Source organism: Dermacentor silvarum, chromosome 11 (genome assembly GCF_013339745.2).
Source record: "Dermacentor silvarum isolate Dsil-2018 chromosome 11, BIME_Dsil_1.4, whole genome shotgun sequence".
Classification (NCBI taxonomy): domain Eukaryota; kingdom Metazoa; phylum Arthropoda; class Arachnida; order Ixodida; family Ixodidae; genus Dermacentor; species Dermacentor silvarum.
The window spans coordinates 93,281,136-93,305,506 of record NC_051164.1 but is presented as its reverse complement, the minus strand read 5'-3'; the positions used below and the strand labels follow the sequence as shown (position 1 = coordinate 93,305,506).

The 24,371-nt window shown below is 46.8% G+C and overlaps 1 protein-coding gene across 1 annotated transcript in view; it reads right to left on the bottom strand.

Annotated features, from left to right (window-relative positions):
* Positions 1 to 24,371, bottom strand: part of LOC119432742 (uncharacterized) — a 142,743-nt gene that overhangs the window by 27,561 nt on the left and 90,811 nt on the right. The window contains 4 exon segments of the mRNA XM_049658565.1: positions 14,110 to 14,263; positions 15,779 to 15,860; positions 17,612 to 17,754; positions 19,821 to 19,954. Of these exon segments, the coding sequence (XP_049514522.1) occupies positions 14,110 to 14,263; positions 15,779 to 15,860; positions 17,612 to 17,754; positions 19,821 to 19,954 (513 nt within the window).

Genomic DNA, 24,371 nt, shown 5'->3' with positions numbered 1-24,371 from the left:
CTGGAGCCCATCAGGTCCTGTTAAGTGTTTTCGAAGCCACACTACTCGCGATACTTTTTTAAAAATTATTTATGTATTTATTTACTTGTCCTAAAGAGCTACTCATTCTTCTTAGCCTTTTATCCCGCTGCGTTTGCCTTGATGGCCTGGTCGTTTCTCAACTCCCAGAAAGGATAGCGTCGCTGTTCTTGACAAAAAGGAAAAAAAAAAGAAAGATAGAAAGCTCTGATGGGGACGGGGAGTTCAACGAGACATGAAAGACAAGTAAGCACGCTAAGGTCGGAGCGCTTGCATTGCATAAAGGAAAGTTAAAACATAGGCAACACCGTTGTCACAGTAGCCGTGAAAAGAATGGAGTGCCTGCCTGCGCTAAACCGCGCGTCGACAGCTGTCCCTAATCGCTCCCCTGCATTGGCTTGATGTTCCTTCCTTGTAAAACCACCGGCGTCGAAAAAAGACGCACAAAGACTGCAGAAGGCGTTGCAAACGGTGAACGAGATGCTTCGTCTTGCCTGCTTGAAAGGATGACGGGTTGAGACACTGGCTCTGTCAGGACAAAACACCTGTGCGCAAGTCGTTCGTAAGATGACCCAGCTCGAGTGGGTAGGAAACCGCGCGCGTGCTTTTGAGAGCTTGCGAGCGAAACGGTTTAGAGGGAAATCGAGCGTGAGTGTTGTTGTTCTGAGGGATTACATATGTAAGCGGTTGTGGTATCCATGTGGCGAGGCAAGAAAGCGCTGGTGTAATGCGCGGAAAGTCTGTTTCGCTCGCGATACGCGCGGTTCGTGAAACAAGGGCATTCGCACCAGAACGCGAGGTGAAGTCACAAATGCGGAAGAGCCCGAATAAAGGAAACATGGGCTGACAAGAAATAACAGGGAGGAAGAATAGGACGTTTACCGTAAAACAAGTATTCGTGTTACTTTCAGAACGACCGTGTACTCGGCGAAAAAGTGATCGAGGCATACGCAACCAATAGCACGTCAGCCGAATGCGAACAACCAGGGGCGTAAACAAGGACTGCGAAACGCAGTCGTTAGCCGGTGCTGGAATCGTAACCGAGACCACTGGCGTCTCCGGAAAATTACGTAAATACAATAAGGAACATTAAAAAGGCTCCCCACCAGCTGCTGCGGTGAAACTGGTGGACCAAGTTCATTATAGGTTTAGTAATTATTTAAGGATTTCAAACATTTGCCCAGCACTTTCTAGTGCTTCCACAGGAATGTGCACAAGGTGGTCTTCGCTCTCGCAATGTTTCACCTCGATGTGTCTTTGATCTCCCTGTGGCAACCGCTTGAAAATCCCCCGGATCCATCTGCTCTACCTAGCCTGGATGTCCTCGTACTCGTAGAGGCTGGCGCTACCAGGTGACATACGTCACGTGTCTCATCTGCATGCCTAAAGCGGAAGCCAAGACGCGAAAGGAGAAGATGGAACATGTTTTCGCTGCGAATTATTTTAACAGCCAAAACGATAAAAGTCAATGCGATGCTAATGAGAAACATAGCCATGTACCGCACGATTAGAGCCTTATGAGGTGTAAAGTGACGGCATCGAAGTCACCATACTATTGCAGTACAGCCAGTATTGCGAAAAGCATCGCGTTCTCACGATCCCCTTATCTCCGGCAACAAAGTGGAAGCTGTCCATGGGACTACAAAATGGCGCACGTGACGTCATATGAATACTCCTCATTCCGCGGAGACTGTCAAACTCAGCCATATTGTTGATTTTCGCCATGTTGGCATTCTGAGCCAATCAGAGAGGAGAGTAGCAGCCGCCTGAGCCAATACGAGCTGACAAGATGGCAAGATTATCCCGCTTTTAAAGCAACCAACAGACTGGTTGGTTGCAACATCAGGCGTCAACTAATTACCTAAAGCTTCCTTCCTTCCTTTTCTTTTCTTTCTTTTTTCTTTTTTTATGGAATACTAAACTTGGCTGCACACGGTATGTCTGAAACAATATGACGTCAAAAGTCTCTCGGTACGCCCCGTGCACTTGTACACAGCATCCGGTGACAAGGCAAACGGTGCGCGTAGTGATTGTAAAGGGCCTACTGCGTCAAATGAAAGCAAAAATACGAAAAGAAAAACTCGGTGTGTGAAGCATAAAACATCGAGTGATTCATGTGGAAGCATGACATCATGCACCCCTGCCTGCGCAGAAATTGTAAGAACGCGTAATGGGTTCGTTATTATTTGCGCGCCAGGTGAAGCTTTCAGACTACAACCTAGATCTACTGACAACGGCATTTCATACAAAGTCGCTTATTGGTTCCTAAAACTATAGGGAAATCTCTGTAATACTTGGTTTATTCATAAGAATATGAGTGAAAAAAGAAAAAAAAAACTTAATTCCAACTTCTTAGTGTTTGAATCACATGCTAGCTGATACGACGACTTACATCATGATGAGCGCTATAGCGCTCTCGGCCATTAAAGCAACGCTTACAATCGGGAACCTACACCAAGCGTGGTTGATTAAAATTGAGGTCTGAAGAGAAATAAGCCGATTATTGATGTCTTAATCGAGCTCACAGCGCTGAAATATTGCTCCCGATATCAGCGAAATTACTGCAGTAAAGAACGAGTTGAATGCGGCTTGGGGGAAAGAAAGAAAGAAAGAAAGAAGAAAGAAAGAAAGAAAGAAAGAAAGAAAGAAAGAAAGAAAGAAAGAAAGAAAGAAAGAAAGAAAGAAAGAAAGAAAGAACAGGAATAATTGAGCGCCTTAAATTATCGTCATACCCACGAACAAAAGTCACGCAGTCACGACAGACCCTGTGTCTGGGTGCAAGAAAAATGAGCCGCCGTGGTGAACGCGCAAGAGAAATGACTCTATATACGTGACCTTAATAACGCTGGTTGGGCCACGAATTAAAGCAAAAGGCAATAAATAACACAGGTAATATAAAACTCGCCAAACTCGTAGCCCGTTTTCTTTCGCCCATCTCAATCTCCTCAATTTCTCGCTTCCCGAAAATGGATAAAGTTGTGTGTGAGCAGACGGAGAGAGAGAGATATTATGGTAATCTACACCTGCACCTTGAGTAAAGGCTGCCATATCTTCCGCGATCAAAACAAGGTACGCAAGGAATTAGAGAAAATAAAGTGGGCACAAGTAGGAGATAATAGAATTACGATAAACCACGAGACGGTTGCGCAAGGGTTGTATCAGCTCAAAAAAAAAAAAAAAAAAAGCAGATCACCGAAAGTGGTCTCCGGACGCCCAAAAGCGATAGCCTAATTAAGCAGAGACCAATTAAGACGCGTAGCGCCGATCAGGAAGCGTGAGGGTGAGGGAGGCAAAGTGATTTCCATCCGGGGCCAATTTATAAATTGGCCGCCACGCTACGCTGACTGCGCTGCTTCGACGAATAACGATAATGGCGGTGTGAAAAAGGAGCGCCAGGAGGGCTTCACGGCCAAACGCGGTCCATTACCCGGATAGAAATGCGGCAACGTCCGGACAACGTACAGGCGCGCTGTATCGATCCCTTGATTGATTGATTGAACTGTGTGTCCGGTGAGAAGAGCGCCTGGCGTCGATTGCTCATAGAGGCCGGACTAGTGGTTCACATCCGCAATTGATTGACTGACCGTTTCGATGACCTACTATCAGCTTGAATTCAAACGCGAACAATTTCGAAACTACTTCCAACGCTTTGCTTCCGTTTTTCAGGTTTCCTTGAATTTCCAACAGTGGCCTGATTCAGAACCCGAAACCTACACTTGGGCCTATTCTACTCTGAGAACCGGCTACAGACAGATTACACGTCCCTCAGTTACGCTGATTAGTAATTTCTCGTTCGTGTTCCAAATTACGCTGGTTTTACCTAGGGACAGTGAGAAACTCTGTAAATAGGGGCTTTTGATTAGTTTTGGTCATGTTACGTCTAAAAAATGAATATCTAGGTTAGTCGGTAACGATCTCGCCTTCACCCCTACTAACGTGCGTCGAGCCCTTCATGACCAGCTTGTGGACACTACAGCAAAACGGTTGAGCACTTGCTGTTACAAATTAGGGGCAATTCGAGCCAACAAAGATACATACAGAAAGGGAAGACGATAACAAGGGCTACTTATAAGTACTTAATATCCGAAAGGATTATATATATATATATATATATATATATATATATACAGGGTGCTTCAGCGAACACTTTCAAAATTTATGTAAGTTTGCCTGTGGCAGATAGCCAAACAACTTCTAGCAACTAGACCTTTCCCGGACTGAGCCTACACAAGTTTTCTTTCCGCAAGGCTGAGCTTCATGTCGATACAAGGCTCACAAAGCTGTATTGGAATTCTTGTGAACTATATACGGGACTCGACTCACGTCCGTACTCTCCTGCTCTGTCTACAAATGTCGTGACGTGCCTTCTATCTCTCCCCATTATTTTACTCTCTCTTCTTACAAAACCGGTCAGCCTGGTGTTCTTTTCCGAAGGCAATGGCTAGTAAACTGCTTCTCATTCTGTCTGCGTATTGCGTGGGGGCTATATAGGTGTACAATAATAATCATAATATATTATTCATAATAAAATAAATTTGCAGTGTCACATGCGAAAGTAACAGACACACCCAGCATTTTACAAGCTGCAATCGAGCATCACGTGGCATAAGAGTGAACTGTTAATTTTTAAAATATTTTAAATTATGGTGTTTTACATGTCAAAACTATCCTCTGATTATGAGGCACGCCGTAGTGGGGGACTCCGGATTATATTGGACCACCTGGGGTTCTTTAACGTGCACCTAAATCTAAGTACACGAGTGTTTTTTTTTTTTTCGTTTTTTTTCCCGCCCCCAACGAAATGCGGCCGCCGTGGCCGGGGTTTGATCCCGCGACATCATACTTAGCAGCCCAACAGCATAACCGCTAAGCAACCACGGCGGGTTTGTTAATTCTTGACAAGCGCACAGTCATATGCATTTTCGAGCCTAAACGGCACCTATGCTAGATGATGCAAATACGGAGAACAAACAGCCAAAGGAGGGATGGAGTGTTCGTTACTTTTTTCATACGAAGGTACGTACTCCACAAAACAGACTAAGCCAATGATTTCCGCGAGAATCCGTAAGGCGGAAGTAGGTTAGTGAAAGGGTGTGTTTTCTATTGGAAACGAAATTCCTGCTTTGTGGACCATCTTCCTGGTTAGTTCACAAGAATGGTCAGCTCGGCGTTGAATTTAGTGTTATGTGCAATTTCCCTATGACAGTACTAGCGCGAGGACGGAACGCAGAACGCATAGAAGAGAGGAAAAAAACACATCGCTACTAACCACTAACAACTTATTAGCAACGCTGTGTATTGGTCACTTCTATCCTTCCAGCGTCCTATAATTACGCTGCACTATACATAAGGGTTAGCTTGCTAATAGTGCCCTGACTATCGTGCCTGCAAAATATCACATCTGCAAAATATCACAACGGGTAAAAAAATTCGTACGAAAACCCGCGCGCCGTTATTCGCAGAGCGTCCACTCACCTCGCCAGCAAAGAAGTATTCACAAAGTCTCCGCCTATTACGTCACAGGTCCAGCTTACAACGTCGGAGTTCGGGACGCGGTGTCCGCGCATAAATAACCCGCAGAAACGAATTCCACGCGAAACGCAGAGCGCGCGAAGGAAGGCCGGGCTCGTGACGTAGACAGTGACCTGGGGTATACCATTTTTTGAACATTGTCGATTCGCGGCATATTCTCAGACTTGCAATCTCGTCAGCTCAGATTGGCCCAGGGGGCTGCTACGACCTCTCTGATTGGCTCAATACTCTCTTCCCCCAGTGCAGGGCAGCGAACCAGCTGTGAGTCTGGTTAACCTCCCTTCCTTTCCTCTCTTCTATTTCTCTCTCTCTGATTGGCTCAACACGTCGCCATTACGTAATTCGACAACACAGCGGAATTCGGGGATGCCCATAATAGAAACCCTGGGCGGTGTCGGCTTCTATATGGGAGCAAGCAGAAGAGAAGCGCCACTTGCGGACACTGCTCGAGATAGTGGCGAGACCCCCCATACCCTCTGCTTCAGGTAAGAGGGGATTTCACCTGCTCGAACGATCACCTCGCAGTAATTCACTTGCACCTATATCTCTCCTGTAACTATACTCGTTTGAAAAATGTCTAATGTATTACATTTCCCGACGGCGCTTTACAAATTTTAGCGTACAAATTTACAAAGTTACAACTTCGAGTGTATTACGAAACTTTCTGACGGAGCCTGCTCAGAGCCCCGCGAAGGAGGTCAGAACGGGGGCTTGATTAAGGAGGTAACAGCTGGAAGTATCTATATTTTTCAGGTTAACGACGCACAAGATTTCGCGAATGGTCGACGTTACGCTTAAACTCCGTTTTGATGTTTTCCGCCATTTAGAACAGTCAATTTCAGAGGAGCGACGAGAAAGGCAAAACTAAAATAAAAAACAAAAACAAACTAATAGGAGTAACTAGGTGTCCGACCTCAATTTTTCCTTTATTTTGTTGGTGGCCGCAGCCCTCTCGTTTCGTAAAGCCGGAGAAAATGAAAGCCTGAAACCTTCTCCATTAAGGCCTGAAGAAATTACCTCGCCCTGATTTCCTTAAGCCGAGCTATTCTCGCGAGCGAGACTACTTCTACTTTCGCTACTGCGACATTATCCAAGAATGAATTTTGAAGGGCTTCTTTATTCCGGATAACTTTTTTTATTGAGGAAGTCTGGGAACACAGTAGTGGGAATAATCGCAGGAGTTCTTCGATGCCTTTCACATGACATTTAGGATAGGGCCTAGGGTTCAGTGCGCCGCTTAGTACCCAAATATAGCTGTGCATGCTTAGAAGAAGTATTCATGCTCTTAGACTGGCAAGGCTTAGGAGTGAGCATCAACGGCGAATATCTCAGCAACCTTCGGTTTGCAGATGACATTGTCCTATTCAGCAACAATGGGGACGAATTACAACAAATGACTGAGGACCTTAACCGAGAAAGTGTAAGAGTGGGGTTGAAGATTAATATGCAGGTCACAAAGGCAACGTTCAATAGCTTGGCAAGGGAACAAGAATTCAGGATCTCCAGTCAGCCTCTAAGTCTGTAAAGGAGTACGTTTGTCTAGGTCAATTACTCACAGGGGACCCTGACCATAAGAAGGAAATTTACAGAAGATAAAATTGGGTTGGCTTACATAGGGCAGACATTAACAAATCCTGACTGGGAGCTTACCACAGTCATTGAAAAGAAAAGTGTACAATCGTTGCATTCTACCGGTGCTAACATATGGGGCAGAAACTTGGAGGTCCACAAAAAAGCTCGAGAACAAGTTAAGGACCGCACAAAGAGCAAATGAACGAAAAATCTTAGGCCTAACGTTAAAGGACAGGAAGAGAGCGGTGTGGATCAGAGGGTAAACGGGTATAGCCGATATTCTAGTTGACATTAAGCGGAAGAAATGGAGCTGGATAACAGGTGCGCCATTAGAGTTACAGAATGGTTATCAAGAGAAGGGAAGCGCACTCGTGGGCGGCAGAAAACTAGCTGGGGTGATGAAGTTAGGAAATTTGCAAGCGTAAGTTGGAACCAGCTAGTGTAAGACAGGGGTAATTGGAGATCGCACGGAGAAGCCTTCCTCCTGCAGTGCACATAAATATAGGCTGATGGTGATAGCTGTGCCAAAGTTCTAAAGTTACAAATGATGTAGGGTGTGTACTCAAGAGCAAGCTGCTTGGCAACTCATTCGCCGTGGCATTTCATTGAGACAGCAGCTAAGTACTCGAAACTGGGTTTGCATGTCTGTCAATTCTGTGACACTGTCAACAACGTCGACCACACACAACAACGATTTTCTTTTTTCGTCAGGTCAACTCGCCGAGGAAAGAAAATCATTGTTGTGTGTGGTCGACGTTGTTGACAGTGTCACAGAATTGACAGACATGCAAACCCAGTTTCGAGTACTTAGCTGCTGTCTCAATGAAATGCCACGGTGAATGAGTTGCAAGTTGTGGTCGATGCTACAGTGTTGCAAGTCACCTCGCCCGCGGCGGCCGCATTTCTATGGAAGCGAAATGCAAAAGCGCCCGTGTGCTTGCGTTGTAGAGCCCTAAAGAACCCCAGATGGTCAAAAGTAATCCGAAGGCCTCCACTACGGCGTGCCTCATAATCAGAACTGCTTTTGGCACGTAAAACCCGAGAAAGAAGAAGAAGGTCACCTCGCCACCCCCCAGCTTCGCCATCGCCACAGCGAGAAGAAAAATGAAACGTCACAATCGCCTCCACTGGGATTTGAGCACATTTCAGTGAAGCAACGTGCATTTGGGGGATGAGCGCGTGAACCGCTGAGCTATCGTGCAACACCAGCGCTGGTCAACCAGTGCAAGCTTTTTGCGCTCAACACACGACACCGAAAGCCGTGGCAGAAGTGGGAGGCCATGACCAGCAATACTGCAGCGGACGGGCATTACATTATGCGTAACGAATAGAAATTGTTGTTGGGAGTGTGTTTGCGTGCAATTATTCGCTGTCATTCTCGTGAAAACGCCGTCGACGCCACGAAGGAGGCGTACACGGCAATGATGATAAGCCTCACACATGGCACATACCTACAATTGAGGACGCGCCGAGAATAATGTTGGTGTGGGGAAATAACGTAGAAAGCATCGACGGCGAACGCAAATACTTGAGGAAGAAGCAGGCAACCAAAACAAACAAACAAACAAATACATAAGAGGCTGGTCTTCGCTGCGGGAGAATGGTGATGTCGCAATAAATTAGAGCAGAGCTGAAGGAATCGCTGAAGTCTGCTGACTTAAACGCCCATTTCATTTCTTCTTCTTTTTCTCTTTAAATCAGGCCACAGTGTTATTTCACGAAAATGGCCGAGAAAGCGTAAACGTCGAATACATGTAACCAGTAATGAGAATACAGAACCAGTAATGAGCTATTTCAGGCATTATCGCATATTTAGCAGCGCTTCTTTTATTTGCTTCCCACTAAGTAATGCAAAGCCAGTTTTTAGATCGCTCGAACAGCGACGAACAGCTGACCGCTGCGAAACGGCGACCAGTGAAGGTTCAACTAATAATTCTGAAAGAAGCTGACGCTCAAAAAGAAAATCTTAAATTTCTTTCAGCTTTCCACTTTTCGTTTTCATTTTATCGTTTCATGTTCCGCCGCTCCATCACCGCACCTCATTTTAATCCCGTGTTCCCTCAAGGTCCTTGCTCGAGTACGCCATGTTAGTTTTCGCTGCAGGGTAATTAGGTCATAACGATTAAGCCGCTACGGTTGACACTGCTGCTGGCCTGCTTTCTTTTAAGCTCTAAGCCGCTTTCCGCCGCGTCACTCACCGCGTTTTTTTTTTTAATTTCTTCAGCTACTCCTTTTAGGAACAAGAGAGTCCTTTTAGGAACAACGTGTTCGCCTTTAATAGCAGCAACCTTTAAATATTATGTATCGTTCAAAACCTCGAAGGGCCGCCACAAGCTCCGGCTGAGTGTCGGCCTCGCGTAATAAAAAAGTTTAATGAATCAAAGAAGGAAAAGAAAGATTATATATATATATATATATATATATATATATATATATATATAACTCGCGCTTATTACTACGCGGCCACTTTATAATTGTTTAGAAAACTATAATTGAATAATTTAACGCTTCTGCCGCCGTTGAGAACCTACGGTTCCAACACACTAAGTGTTTTCGTTTGCGTTCCCTGCGATGAAGCAGTGCTGGTAAACATGGTGCCGTTGTGGTGGATAAGACAGCAGCTTGACGGGGCTAAGAATAGAGAAGCACTAAAAAGTGAAGCATAAGAAACACTTCAACAGTGTGATGCAAAATATACCGCATAGTTGTTGTAGGATATACAAAGTAGTATGTTTTGGAAAATATCAGCAGACTTCAGCGACTTCCACGGCTCTGAAGTAATTTCAGTGGAAACCAGGCCATGTTTTTATAGCTCCTTTTAACAGCGAAGCTGTTTAAGCCGGTAGGTGCGGAGAAAACCCTCCGACTGGCAATGACGTCACATGCGTCGCCTAGCAACGCCTCGCCCAGCTGCGCCTAGCCTCGCAACAGCTGCGGGAGCCCAGTCATGACGTCATCGTGCGCGACGCATCGCTTCGCCCTAGCTCTGCCTAGCCATGACGTCACCACGCCGTGCGGATTGGTCGCCGCCGTGGAAAGGGATTCGTCACTCCCGAGGAAAGGGAAGCGCGGCGCGAAAGACAGCGCGCCGCTACTCGAGAGCGGATGAGACGACTTCGGGCCGATCCAGAGTATCGCGCCTGCGTAGCGGCGACTAAACGACAAAGAATGACAGAAGATCCAGATTTTCGAGCCCGCGATAGGGAGCAAACCCGTTTGAGCAACCAGAAGCGTCGCCGAAACGATCCGGGCCGGCGAGTCCTGGATAATTCCCAGCGGCAAGTGCGAAGAGACGGGAGGTGCCGACGGACGGTTTTCCCGCGAGTTTCTGAACAGTCCGTTTAGACACAGTTGCCGAGTGTGCGACAGACTGTGGTTCGACACGAACTTGTCTACGCTTAGCACCGTGCGCGACTGCGAAAAGCGAGAGACTGCGGTGAGGATCGTGCGTGCATGAAGCGTTCCCCGACGAAGCTAGGTGGGGCCGCCAGCTTCGCTGTTTGCCCATTCTTCGCGCCACTAGTGAGAAACTGTCCTAATTTTGAAATCGCTATTATTAGTTTATTTTTAGCAAAGTATTCTTTGTATAGCCCACCGAGTTATCGCATCCATCGGTCGGCCATTATCTTGCTACATCGGTTCTCAACACGAGTGGCTGCGTAGGAGGCGACCGAGCGAGCCGGGCGAGTGTCAAAACGTCGCAATGTACCGCACCCACGTGACCATCTTCTGCATCATTACAAAGTAAGCATAAACTATATGGAAACGGGCTGTAGTAAAGCTATTATACTAAATCTTTTTGGGCGCTCCTAGGCATTCCAGTATTTTTCTGAGGCTTTGATGCTAAACCAACCAATGGTCCATTGAGCGAAAAAGCCGGCGTCTGTAGCAGCGAAACAGCACCTAAATTCCCATTGGCTGCGACGCCACGTCACGAGCAAGCTACGTCACGAGCGCGCTTTGACGGAGCAGAGTGGGCGAAACGGGACACGTGCTGCCGCGATAGCGCGCCAGGTGTTACGTGAGGGGAAAGGGAATCACCACGACGCCACGTCGCCAGCGCGAGTCTCGCTCTCACCGTCACGCTATCGGAAGCTGGCGCGCGGTCCGTATCTCTCTTTGTCTCATCCCGACTGGCCTTAGCTGCTGCGCGCGCCTGCCAGCCTTGGTGGCCGATTAAAAGGACTTGCCGATAACACCGCATGGCAATCGGTTCCTTCCGACGTAAAACGGGTGAGGGGTACCATGCTTATGTTGCTAAGCTTGCAGAGCTTAGGGCGTACACGTACGGCTGTCAGACATGGTGGTATAAATGCTGAATTGAATTCTGGGGTTTTGCGTGCCAAAACCCCGATTTGATTGTGAGGCACGCCGTAGTGGGGGCCTCCGGATAAATTTTGACCACCAGGGCATCTTTAACGTGCCCCAACGCACGGGAAACGGGCGTTTTTGCATTTCGCCCCCACTAAAATACGGACGCCACGGCCAGGATTTGATCCCGCGACCTCGGGCTTAGCAGCGCAACGCCGTAGACGCTAAGACACCGCGGCGGGTGTAGTACGTATAAATGTACATGCATGTCCTATCCAGGACATTATACAAAGTATATGTTACATTAAGGAAGCTTATAAGGAATTGTCTGAAAAGTCAGTTTGGTCCAGTTTGTTGAACGAACTGGCGAATCTCAAGCGTGTTTAGTGGGCCCTACTGACCAATAGTGGCACGCATGTTTATAATTAGTCAAGCGTTTTATTCCTGCATGTGATGGCAAGTAGGCAATGAAAAAAAAAATCGTGGCGTGATGGTTAGAGCATTGGGCTGCAGTGCACTATGGCAGAGGTTCGATGTCAGCGTCTGTCACGCATTATTAATGTGAAAGCATCATATATGAGTCGGAAAACCCGGCGTAGTCGGTGTTCGCGTGATCACGATGGTCCAAAAAGTCCAAAAGGTCCAAGTGACCCAATCGAGGCAGTTGATGACGTCAATTAAGGTACAGTTCATTACGGCACTCGAACCCACGACCATTGGTGGGAGTCGCAGCTACGACCGTTGGTGTTAAGGGGAAGTTAATTAAGACACAGTAAATTAACATAGAGTTAATCAAGGGACTCACACCCACGACCTTTGGTGGTTGGAGTACTTTCGCATTCGTCCACGTAGGAATGACTAAGTGCCCCTTGAATTTTCCTTCTTTTTATTGAAGCGAAGGGAGATAGGAACCTACATACCTATCTGCCGCAGAATGCTAAGAATCAGGCCAAAAATGCCTCGCTTTAAAAGTTGATTCATAGGCAAATATATTCCAGTTTTACGTGAAAACTTTGAAGGTTTTCTTTAAACTTGAATGTGCCAATAATCCATTGGCTGCGCCAGAGAGCTAGCGAACTTACTATAGCTGCACCTAGCAGCTGCCTCCAGCTTGTCTAATCGTTCTCTGAACACTCGAACCAATCGTAACGCACAACAGCTTGGAACAAATAATTATATCGCAAGCGCGTTTTCTTTAACTCAAAGGAATGTCGCCGTTAACCCGAAAGCTAAGACCAATATTCGATACTGTAAATCACGCTAAATTCCATTCCAAAGGTCGGCTGAGAGAATAATACGATCCGGAAGTCATGCCTAGAAGCTATTTTACTGGAAGATATTTGCTCGCATACATCATGTACACGATACCTTTCTCTGACAGTGAAGGGAAAGCAACGGAGGCAAAGTGCGCCCAACGAACAGCGCTGCTGAAAATAGAGCTTGAGCTGCGGAAGTGAAAACACAAATGTGGCGTGTTAAAATAACACAAAGAAAATACACTGCACAGTGATGAACTTTACTTTTTTTGTTTAGCTTTTTTTCCTTCAGCCCGTTCGGCCAAATGCGAAACGGTCGCAGATGGATGCTACGCTGATTCGCTATCAGCTCCAACAACCTGAATCTGCCGGACTACTTGGCGCATTAACACACGTGAAAAAATTCCGTCACTCGAGAGATTTCTCTGCATTGCCGCAGAAAGTAGTCCGGGAGTGTAGAGAACGGACTCTGAGATCACACAAACTATTCGACGCACGTGTTTAAAGCGAGTTTTTAGGAAAAAACTATGATAAAGGGCTTCCGTGGCAGAACCGCGATGACAGTGTTAAAGGCGAAAGCAATTTTCCGAGCATGGCTTCAGGCTACGCGAAATGTTACCATAGCAATACCGCAATCAAAGTAACGTGTTCATAGCAGCGACCTATAAAAACCACTCGTATAAAAAAAAAGGCAAGCGATTCAGTAGTTACTATTGTCAATATTGGAACCAAGGGTAAGCAGAGAGCTTTCTCCAAAAAATAGAACCCTCCCGCTCTAGTTGGTGCCAAAAACCTGGCGGTTATGAGGCGCTTCCTGCTGCTGCAGTTAATTCCGGCCTATACAACACGAAAAAGTATAGCCTTCGAGATTGGTGTTTGTTACTATGGTGGTAGCTGTCGCTGGCGGTTGGATTTGTGTGCAAGAATTGCAAGTATCGCGGTTCAGTTAGCAAGGGAATGATGGGTACAGCACGCGGATTTGCCTTGACTTCGTCCTTCTGGTTTTAAACGGCTTTGTGACTTTCGAAGTTCGTCATGTTCAACAAAAAGAAAATTGCGTTATAAGCGCAACAATCACCCTTTCCCCAGAAACTTACTGCGTTCATCCATTTAGATGAAAGAATTCTCATCAATATAGAAAGATGAAGCGCATTAAACAAAGTCCCGAAAACTTCTTAAACAACGAGGATAAAGATTTGTTATCGCTTCCACTAATTAAGCAGAAAACATTAGCAAAAATGTTCCACTTTCAATATGAACCCTATACGTGCAATGAAATTAAAGCTGTACCACTCATTCCCGCAGTAACTAAACGATCGTAGCGCCGTAATTACCTCTAGTAATTTTTATTGGAAACTATGCTTCGGCAGTTTTCAATGAAAAAAAAAAATCCATGACTTTCTTTTTTATTGCGACTCACCGGTTTGCAGCGCTCGAGACACGTGACCACTTCGGCCTCGAGTTCCAGCGTGCTGCTGCCGGTGAAGGCGAAAGCCTCCAGGTAGCTCTCCAGAGATTTGCTGTGCGAGTCGATGGTGCGAATCTCGCGCATCATCTTCGCCTCCACCGGGCACCTGCGGCAGCGAACATGCACCACTGCACTTAAAAGAGGGCACGATGTGGGCGACTGATAAAGTTTCCCGCCATAAAGCAATATTTGATTGACGGGTCTTCAAGATAAACTGCATGCGACAGCAATTGATTCTAGCTAAATTGGTGATACCACAGTAGCAGTATAGACGATTTTATATTCGATTCATGGACGCCGCCATCTTGGGCTGTTACACAAAGAATTTCTTAGTTCTATGAGAAGTCACGTAACATGGTCATGAAACGCTGAACGCATTTATACATCTGTTTTCATGCTTGCGAATCGACTGTAGTACTGTAAACTTCTTTGTTAAAGACAGAAAACAGAATCGTTATCAACCCAATATGGCGGCACCTAAACGCTTCCGTAAAATAGTGTTTACAGGGTGTTTCAGCGAACACTTTCAAACATTTTTAAAGGTTGCCTGTGGAACATAGTACAATTCTAGTTCATCAGCTGGTCTACTCGAAGACGCGGACACTACTTGCACAAAAAAAACTGAAATGCCTAATCGACTAATTAACAAAAATTGACAAATTAAGTTTTTAACTAATTACCACATGGCCCATATTGCAATTTGCAAATTCTAGCCGTGGAGTTCGCAAGGCGGATCCACTTGGAACGAATTCTCAGGATGACACCAGTTTCGAGATATGAATTCCCGAACTTTGCGGAGAAATGCATTGGCCTTCCAGTTACTTTTGCGTTTCAATGCATAAAAACGACGTTTCGTTAAGAAATTAACTGGAAATGCCACCTAAGCAGATGACGCGACCACCTGGTGGTTGACGGATATGACCTAACTCCCAGGCACGTCGCTTGCGTGATTTTTTCAGCTCGTCGCGGGCGTCGTTCGCCCAATTTCTGCGGTCATGGCGAGGAGTCGCGAAGGTTCCGAACTTTCTCAATCATGCGTGTTTTCTTTACCGGCAAGCTGTCTTCTTTTTGCTCCTTCTTCTTAAAGTTTCGACATCATTTCGTTGCAGTTGGCGTTTCACTGCACAAGGCAACGCAGGGTATATTACATATCTTGTAGCGGAGGGCGTCGTATGAATTTTAACTCACTGGGATACGTTATAGTGCGCACTCAATGTTTAGTACACGTGTGCATTTGCATGATGCCGCTACTCCAATGCAGCCGCTGCGGTCGACCTTGTGCTGAGCGGCCGAATGCAACTGCCACTTCGCCACGGCAGCAGATGAAACAACACTTGGCCTGTGAGCCACACAGTAGTTGAGGGGCTCCGGATTATTTGTGACCATTTGGTGTTCTTCAACAGGCATCAAACATTCGGTAAACGAGCGTTTTCTAATTTCGTGACCGTCCGAATTCGGCCGTGACAGAGGGGATTCGAACCCGCGACATCTTTCCTGTTCAGCAGCAAAGTACCATGGTCCCTGAGCTTCATCGGCGGGTAACAAGTTAAAACGGAAAGGAAGGGGTGAAACAGAATGAAAAAAGCTTATGAGAGAACAAAATACAGCGCCACGGACTCACCCTGTTTTGTCAATCAGCGTCAGGTTCGTTGATCCTGTTCCATCGCGGGCGATCAGGTTCTTGATGAAGATGCCGTACGTGTCTGGAAAGCAATGAAACATACTTTTTTATGCCACGCCCTTCGTCGGCCTATAAAAATGTAAAGCGCAGTTGTCCTCGCATCACTGATGGGAATGAAGATATGCGTCACCTAAGCTGTGGTGGAGCAGTGAGGACCATGTGCCAACAGTTGGCAACCGTTTCTATTGGGAGATTACTGGAGCTATAGAGCGGGGGCCCTTACGCCTTCCTTCACCTGGGCCTGGAGTCCAGCCCGTGAAGACTAAGGGAACAGACAATATCGTGCTGCTCCAGCTTCCACAGCGGACATTCTGCTCTGCCCACAGGAACGAAGGCTCCACGAGAGGCATTTATTAGCGTTCGCTTACGGACGATAAGTTCACTAAGCTACTGCTGCAATTTCGGCATGAGGAGGGAATCCACGCTTTTAACGCGACCGCGTTAAGGGCCCCGTGTCGCGAAAAATCCGGTGTCACACCGACCCGGGTTGTCTTGTCGAATTCTGTCATGTCTTTTCGAAAAATCATTCCGAACCACAACCTAACTTACAGACATGACAGCATCGGACTGTAATTTGAATATACGAGAAAACATAATTCTGCTACGCGGAAACTCAAGTACAAGCCCCTTTTACAGCGTGTCTACTATTCATAAAGCGGCGTGGCCCGCTCTGTTACTTGCAACAACACCATCCAGATGGCGCTCGCCTCAGCGCAGCCACGGCGCGCGGAAGCGAATGTGAAAAAAAAAAAATTAAGGAAAGCTGCGATTGCCGGGAAGCGTGAGAAGCACTCAGGGATCTTTTAATGCTATCGCGTTCCACTCTTACAGGCGAAGCTTAAAGCGTGCTCCAAATTTCTATTTAAGTCAACATCTATGCCGCGGGGTAGGCTGCACGAAGAGTGAGAAAGAGAGAGAGAAATCTGTGATCTAGCTCAGAGCAGAAGAAAAAAAGTGACAAGACGTTGAGTCAAGCCGCTACAAGATCACAATTGGACTTTGAATCAAATTTCTCCGATGAACACAGGAACTCAAACGCGAACAATTTCGCGTCTGAACAAATCAATTCAGAAGCTACTGCAATGCATTGTTCCAGTTCCAAATTCACCTGCATTCGTAAGAGCGCCTTAAATCAGACTACCAAATTCACACTTGGAATTATCGTCCGTGCTTAGAAACCGGCCACTGGCACACATCGCACTTTTGTTTTAGGCACACTTCATACTAATCTCTACTTTCTTGAGCACTGTATCCTTTGTTTTTGAGTAACCACTTAATGCGTCGCGTATTCAACCTTTTTTTGTGTGGTATTCCTGTATTTCTGGGCTGATCTTTTTTTTTCTGGAGAGGGGGAGGGGGGGATTTTACCTTTCAAGTTTCTCATTTTAACAATTTATTCACAGACATGCCTCGTACACTCCTAATTCTCATGTTACAACAATCAATAGCATTCTATAGTCGCTAGTATCGTATGTTGTCATTGCTGTTATGTTTCAATAATTCTTGTCATCGTGCACAGGAGGTCCCAATTCAGCTCTTAACTATGGAATCTCCTTAGGTCTACACACCTCTTGTAACTTCTACACCACTGCTGACATGGATGAACTGATTCTGACTGCGATGCAATTACGCGTCAAGGGCACTCGTTCAATCTATGCTGACGGTATAGGTTGGATGAAACGGCCACGGCGTCTCGTTTGCGCGAGGCCCCCAGGCGTAGTTTCAAAAGTGATCGCGTGCTCAACCGAGCCGGAAACGCCGTTGAAAGCTCACCTTCTTCGGACATGCGCACTTGCACGCGTACCAGTTCGCCGAGCGACACCGATTCGCGCTCGTTGCCCCGCATGTCAAGGATGTGCAGCGACAGCTCCGGCAGGGGCGGCTTTCCCCGGCTATGGTCTGTCTGCCTCGGGTCCCTGGAAAGCGAGCAGCGCGAAGAAGGGTGACATCGCAGCACCTACACTGTTTCCCCTTGACAGGCGGCCGTTTTTAACGCGAATATCATTACTGGCAGTGTCCGACTAGTTTTCTCTCCGGCCATCTAGCTATCTAACCATCCCACCAGAAAACATGGGGTGATCCCGGAGATAGTGCAGTCTAAAATGTGGGCCGTTCACGTGTGTATTTGCCACTGGTATGTACCACTCTTCAACTGACCTCTTTGAAGACAACGTTAGTATGGGTTTGTGCGCTTGGGGCAAATAAGTATGTGGCGCTGGTTAACGAATCTTTTTGACGCCAACATGGGTCACAGTGTGTGTGCTAGAGGGTAACGCGGACTTCACGGCGGCGCCGACAGGAGGCGTGGCGTGTCCAGATTACTGGACTCCTTACTTTTCGCAGTGAGATCAGGGTGCTTTAAAACGCGTAGTTATAAAGCGAGGTACACCAAGGACGAAGACGCATGTGCTTGCTGCGGTAAAGCTGGGGAAACGATGGAACATGTTTCATTGGAATGTGAAGATATCTACCCAGCTCCCAATTTAGGCTCCTCTGGCCTTCTTGAAGCCCTTGGGTTCAGGGATAGCAGGGGTAAGAGAGAAAGAGAGAGAGAGCAAGGAGAGGAAAGGCAGGGAGGTCAACCAGCAGGGGGAAAGTAAACACAGCAGCAATAGAGCTCTTAGTAAGAGGCGATTGGAGGTTTGGTGGCAAAAAAGTAGGGAGACCACAAAGAACGGAGGCATACAAAAACAGACTTCCCAGTAATGGTTCAAAAAAGTTTGATGCTGGGAATTCTTTGTATCTGGGCGTTTTCTCAAAAACATAGCTAGGACATTAGGCAAAATGTAAGATCTTGGTGGCGCAACCCACCACCCCGTTTCAAAGGGGACGCTCATAGCATCCATCCACATGACGCATTTCGGCTATTTGCCTACTTTTAGAATCATCGTAGATGAGTTCTGTCGGATTTTTTTTACCCGATTATCACTGTTACAAAATACTCGTTCGGTGCAAGACGTGCTCGCTGCATCCGAAGGTTCTAGAAGGCTATTGTCAATTCTATACTTAATGTCTCGTCTATGATGCTATTCTGGAAATTGTAGTATTCCACCACATTGAGGCATTCGTCACCTGGTCTGCTCAGATTGGGACGAAAGCTGCTACGGTGTCTCTGATTGGGTCAAAACGTCTTCATTGCAGAATTTGCAAATATGGCAATTTCGCAATGTCCAGAACAGCACCCGTATTCAGATTGCGCGAGACACGAAGACTGACGCACATTCTCGAAGGTAAGCGAGCAATAGCGATTATTCTAGAATGTACTCTGAATCACGTGTAAATATGGACCGAATTTGATCATCTGCAGTTGTGACTTTTTACGACCGACGATGGTGCTCGCCCTGTCGCTGCGCTGCCAGCGTTGATTAAATCAATTTCCGGGCGCAAGTTCGCACAATAAAAGGTAGAGTTACCGTTTGACACTGCGTGTTTCTTCATCGTCACTACAATGTGAAACTATCCTAATAACAGCCTTTGGCACATGACCTTCGCTTGCAGAGCAAATTTCGACGGCATATGCCTGTGGCAGATAGCGCGATTCTAGTTCTTGAGTTGGATTACTGGAAAAGGCGGGCTATCCATCAACATGTGTAGAATAATAATTAATAGCATTCGGCTAATAAGGCTTTAATTGATTACTTTATGGCAAATACTGCAATTTTCGAATTATAGCCGATAACTGCGCAATGCGTATCTGCGCGAAACGCATAGTCAGCATCCCACGAGTTTAATGAAATTCAATCGCAAAGTGTGCGACGAAATTCATTGGCGTTCTAGTTAATTTTGTGCTCCGTGCAAACAACGCCCCCCCCCCCCCCCCCGTTCCCCGCCCATACAAAAAAAAAAAGGTAGTGGAACAGCAGCAATGCATACTTAGCGAAACTAGAACGAAAGAACTAATGAACTTCTAATCGAACTTCTATAATCCGTTTTCAAAGCACTGAAGTAGCACCCTGTGAGCGACAAAACACGGGACACTTACGAGACCTTGGCGGACGCGAATTCCGTCTTGTTGCCGACGTCGAAGGTGCAGGAGACACCGATGGCTTTGTCCATTGCAGTGACGACCTGGTCGTTGCTCTGAATGACCAACACGTTGGCGAAGTGACCCTCGGCCTGTGGGAAGACGCACGCTATGAAGTTATTAAACTACATTGACCGTGGGGATCTTAGCAATTGCACCGAGCGCAGTAAATAACGCGACGCGTAACGCTGAGTATTCATTGATTCGTGACGTTTAACGCGTCAAATCTGCACTGGTATCTATCAAGATGCCGCAATCAAGGGCCCCGGAATAATTGTGACTTTACAAACCAGCCGTTTTTGTTCCATGGACCACCGCACGGCTAATTAGCACGGCGTGACGTAACTCTCATTAGTCGTCTATGGCGTGGAGTAGCATTCAAGAATGCCTGCTCTTTTCGCGAATGTCCTCGTTTCAGCGCACAAGGAAAAACGCTCTGAACCACTCTCGACACGCATGATACAGATTTTCAAAGATTAGCCTGTGGCAGATAGCATAATTGAAAAGTCATTGAGCTGTATTTCTCAAAGATGGACTCACTAGTACGACCAATCAAAATTATCAACTAAATAACAAGAATTCCCTAATTATTTCTTTTTAATTAGTGTAGGGCACAAATTGCAATTTAAGAATTGTATTTTTACTACTGTTTTAGCGCAAAAAAAGACGAAAACTAAGGGAGAAAAGAGGACAATGCGCTGAATAATTTTAGCCGCGGTGAGCTCGCAAGGCGTATCCACTTGGATTGAATGGGGCGACAAGAAAGAGAAAACAGGACTACGCACTGTAGGCGAGGCCCCACAGCGCATAGTCATGTCTTCTCTTTCTCGTCCCATTTTATTTTTTCGCGCTGTCTTTCCCTCGCGAATAGTAACGCGTCTTTCTACATTATGAGCAATGCGACTACCAGCAAAATTGAACGCTGCGAACATGCCACGCTCAAGCGTGTACTATACGCGGGAGCGTCAGCTCGTATCGACATTTTGACTTGGGGCCCCTAGATGACGTCAAAATTACGTTTCCTAACATCTAACCTCGTTCGCGTTTAGATTCATAACCATTGCCCTGTAAAAACCGCGGTGGAAGAAATTGAAGTCCCTGAACTATCACTCATTTTGTACGACAGCTGGGAGCCTAAGCCGCGTGCAGGAAACACTTTTTTTTTATCAAATTGTTTTTGTTTTTCGGCCATAGGCTACCAGCTGAAGGTGCAAAAACGATTGCCAGAGGCTTTCCTCGTACTTTCATGCTATGCAGGAAAAAAAAAGGTAAATAGAAAACACAATGAACAAGCAAAATCAATCCTTCCATGACACCGGGAAAGCTCTCGTCTGTCAAAGTTTTAAGGAGCTCTGAACCTATCTCTCTCTCTCTCTCTCTTTCGATACCACATTTTTACGGCGCCGATCACCTCACCAGCGCAGCGGAGGAGTTCACGACATCCCTCGACTTGCAATAAAAAAAAAAGAAAAACAACAACGAGTACAAGGCTGTGATAAAAAGAAAAAGTAAAAGCAAGAAAGAGTGGATAAAGGTCAGGACGTTGCCACAGGAAACGAGAATGAATTCTACGCTGGGTTGCTTGGGGCTTCGGCACGGAAACCCGGAAAGATCCGTCTTCGTTTGAATGCCAAGCAGCTCACGTCACAACACTGCCCCGGCACCTGAGAAAACAGCATCAACCTTTTCGACCTCCTCACCACACGCCCCACCCCGCCCTGACTGCACCCCCCCTGCCTCTCCGAATGCTTTTGCACTTCGCCTATAGATGAGCAACGACAGAAAAGCAAAAGGATACGGCGCGGGCGATCGAATCGAAGAACACGTGAACACTGCAGGTCGAAGCGACGAAATCGCAAAACTGCGACACGGAGAAAAACGCCACAAGAAGACACGAGGAGCAAAGCCGCATCGCGCGTCCAATGCGGGCGCACATAACCGGGAAAGTGGTCTAAGCAGCAAACAAATATCGACGCCACTAGGGTGCCAGAGTAAAGCTGCAGAAGAAGCAGTCGATGTTTCTCAGGCGCGGAACACAGATTGGCGCGGCAGACGCAAGCCGTGCGGAGAAGTATGCGGCTCGCAATCGCATCTATGGCCACATATGCTCCGGCACGTACGAAACGACGACGAGAGCAAGAAAGAAATGAAAGAGAGACAGAAAGAGGGAAAGAAAGAAATGTTCCGAATCGTGGGTTGGAACGCGGGCAGTCCGCTGTCCAGAGGTTCTTCTTGCAGAGTTTGGAAGTTGTGATGGATGACTACGGGCGGATGCAATTTGCGCGCTTCGTGGCGCGGAAGGAGAAAGAAAGAAAGAAAGAAAGAAAGAAAGAAAGAAAGAAAGAAAGAAAGAAAGAAAGAAAGAAAGAAAGAAAGAAAGAAAGAAACCAGGGGAGACGTAACGGCGTCGCCGTCCAGCACAAATGTGTTGAAAGGAGGCGTTACTGACTTCGCGCTGGCTCGTTTTCTCTATCGCGAACGCGTGAACACTGACTGCCACGAGTCATGCGCGGCACGGGGTTGAGCATTACACATGTTCCCCTCTTCATGCGCCACGTTGTACGCGCACTCCATCTTTCTTTTTTTTTTCTTTTCCCCCCCCCCCCCCCTCCGGACTCCATTCTTCTTGCACTATACGAAGCATCCTGCCGTGCGGCTAAGTTCTATGCACGGCCATTCGCTTTGATAAATGTGAAAGCCTTGGACGTGGAGAGCGGTTTCTGCTCTGTATTGTCGTTGCAAACGCATTTTGCATATGGCAGCAACGCGGACACAGTCATACACAAGCTATACGCACGAAAAATCACGACTTGCTTTTCGGTGGAATACCAGCTACTTCGCTCTTTTAATCCCCTCCCCCCCCCCCCCCCTTTTATTTTTTTTTAATTTCTCCTTTTCCAGCGCCTAGCTCCATGAAGCCGGCGTGCCAGTAGTGGGCCCTCTAAAGCTGGTCTTCAAGGCTGGATACTCTGGCATCGTGAAGGCTAGCTTTATTCGAGTTTTTATGCGTGTGAACTACGAGAACAAGTGCTCTCTGGAAGCTATAAAGCCTGATGGATTGATGAGTTTGCTAAGAAACTTCGTCCCGAGTTCTGGTTCCCCGACAACATGGGCGCAGTTTGTCCTAAACTTACCAACCTTAACGAGACAGCACACACACGCTGCACGCGACATAATTGACCGTTACGGAACAGCCCTCGCGGTTGACGCAGACAAGGACAGGCTTACGAGCTACAATGAAATAACTAAGGCTTTCTATCTGGCGCGACGAAGTTTCACTACGCCTAACCACAAGTTATGCAGAGCCCATGCTAGCACCTGGCGGCAGCTACAAACTGACACTTATCCAAACCCGCTAGCGTATCATAGATTCTACCCTGAGATCCATCCCGACAGCACCTGCAAGGTCTGCGGTTTAGAACCTGCTACACTAGAACACATGCTCTGGGAATATGAGGCAAGGACTAAAGGCATTAATCCTTATGTTCTCTCGGCGAGGTGGGCCGATGCCCTGCACAGCTCCAAGCTCGACGGCCAAATCTGGGCCGTCCAGCAGGCCCGCGAAGCGGCGACTAGCCAAGGAGGCTTGGACGTCCCGATGTGGGACATCTGAGCGCGGGTCATCAATCTGCAGGACACTCAATAAATGTTTTTACCAGCACACCAAACGGGTACCCACAGAACTAGCCAGTCGGTACCGAATACCCACTAGACGAAAATGAGAGCGACCGGAAACGTGCAACGAACTGCCGAACTAAAGTGCTGGAAAACAAAATGCGTAAGTCTTTGCACGTGGCCAAGCGCATACTAGCAGTTATGTACGAAGAGTCGTGGGGAGCACCGAGAGTTTGCCTTGAATGCGCGAGGTCGTACACGTTCTTGCAATCAGAACAAAATACATAACTCGCCCGATACAATGCGTAGCACCCGCCGTGTACAGCGTAGTGACTTTGGTGTCGCGCTGCTAAGCCCAAGGGCGCGCGATAATATCCAGGTCGCCGCGGTCTCATTTCGATTGGGGCGAAATGCAAAAACACCCGTATATCATGCCTTCGGTGCAAGTTAAGGAAGCCCAGATGGTCGTTAATCCGAAGTCCCCACTACAGCGTGACTGATAATAAAACACGATGACATAAAAACCAATGATTTGTTGTTGTTGTTGTTGTTGTTGTTGTTGTTTTTAGTTACAGGGCGTAGATACATGCGTACAGCAAAAGAACAGCAGAACAACCTTCCGGAAATGTTGGCTTTCCGAATTGTAAGATGCAACTTGGATGCAAGGGGATAGTCAGCGATGTTTACGTACGGACACACGAGAGGACTTCGCAGGTGAAATATCGTTTCGTATTCGAAACCACGTTCGGTATAGATCGGGAAGGCTGATCGTAACGGCAATGTTAAAAGACAGAAACAAAGCAATAGCCGTTGATGATCGATTATGTTCCCTAACGAACAGATCACCACATTGATCAACAGTGGACGAACATAAAAGGCCTGCGCTTGGAGTCT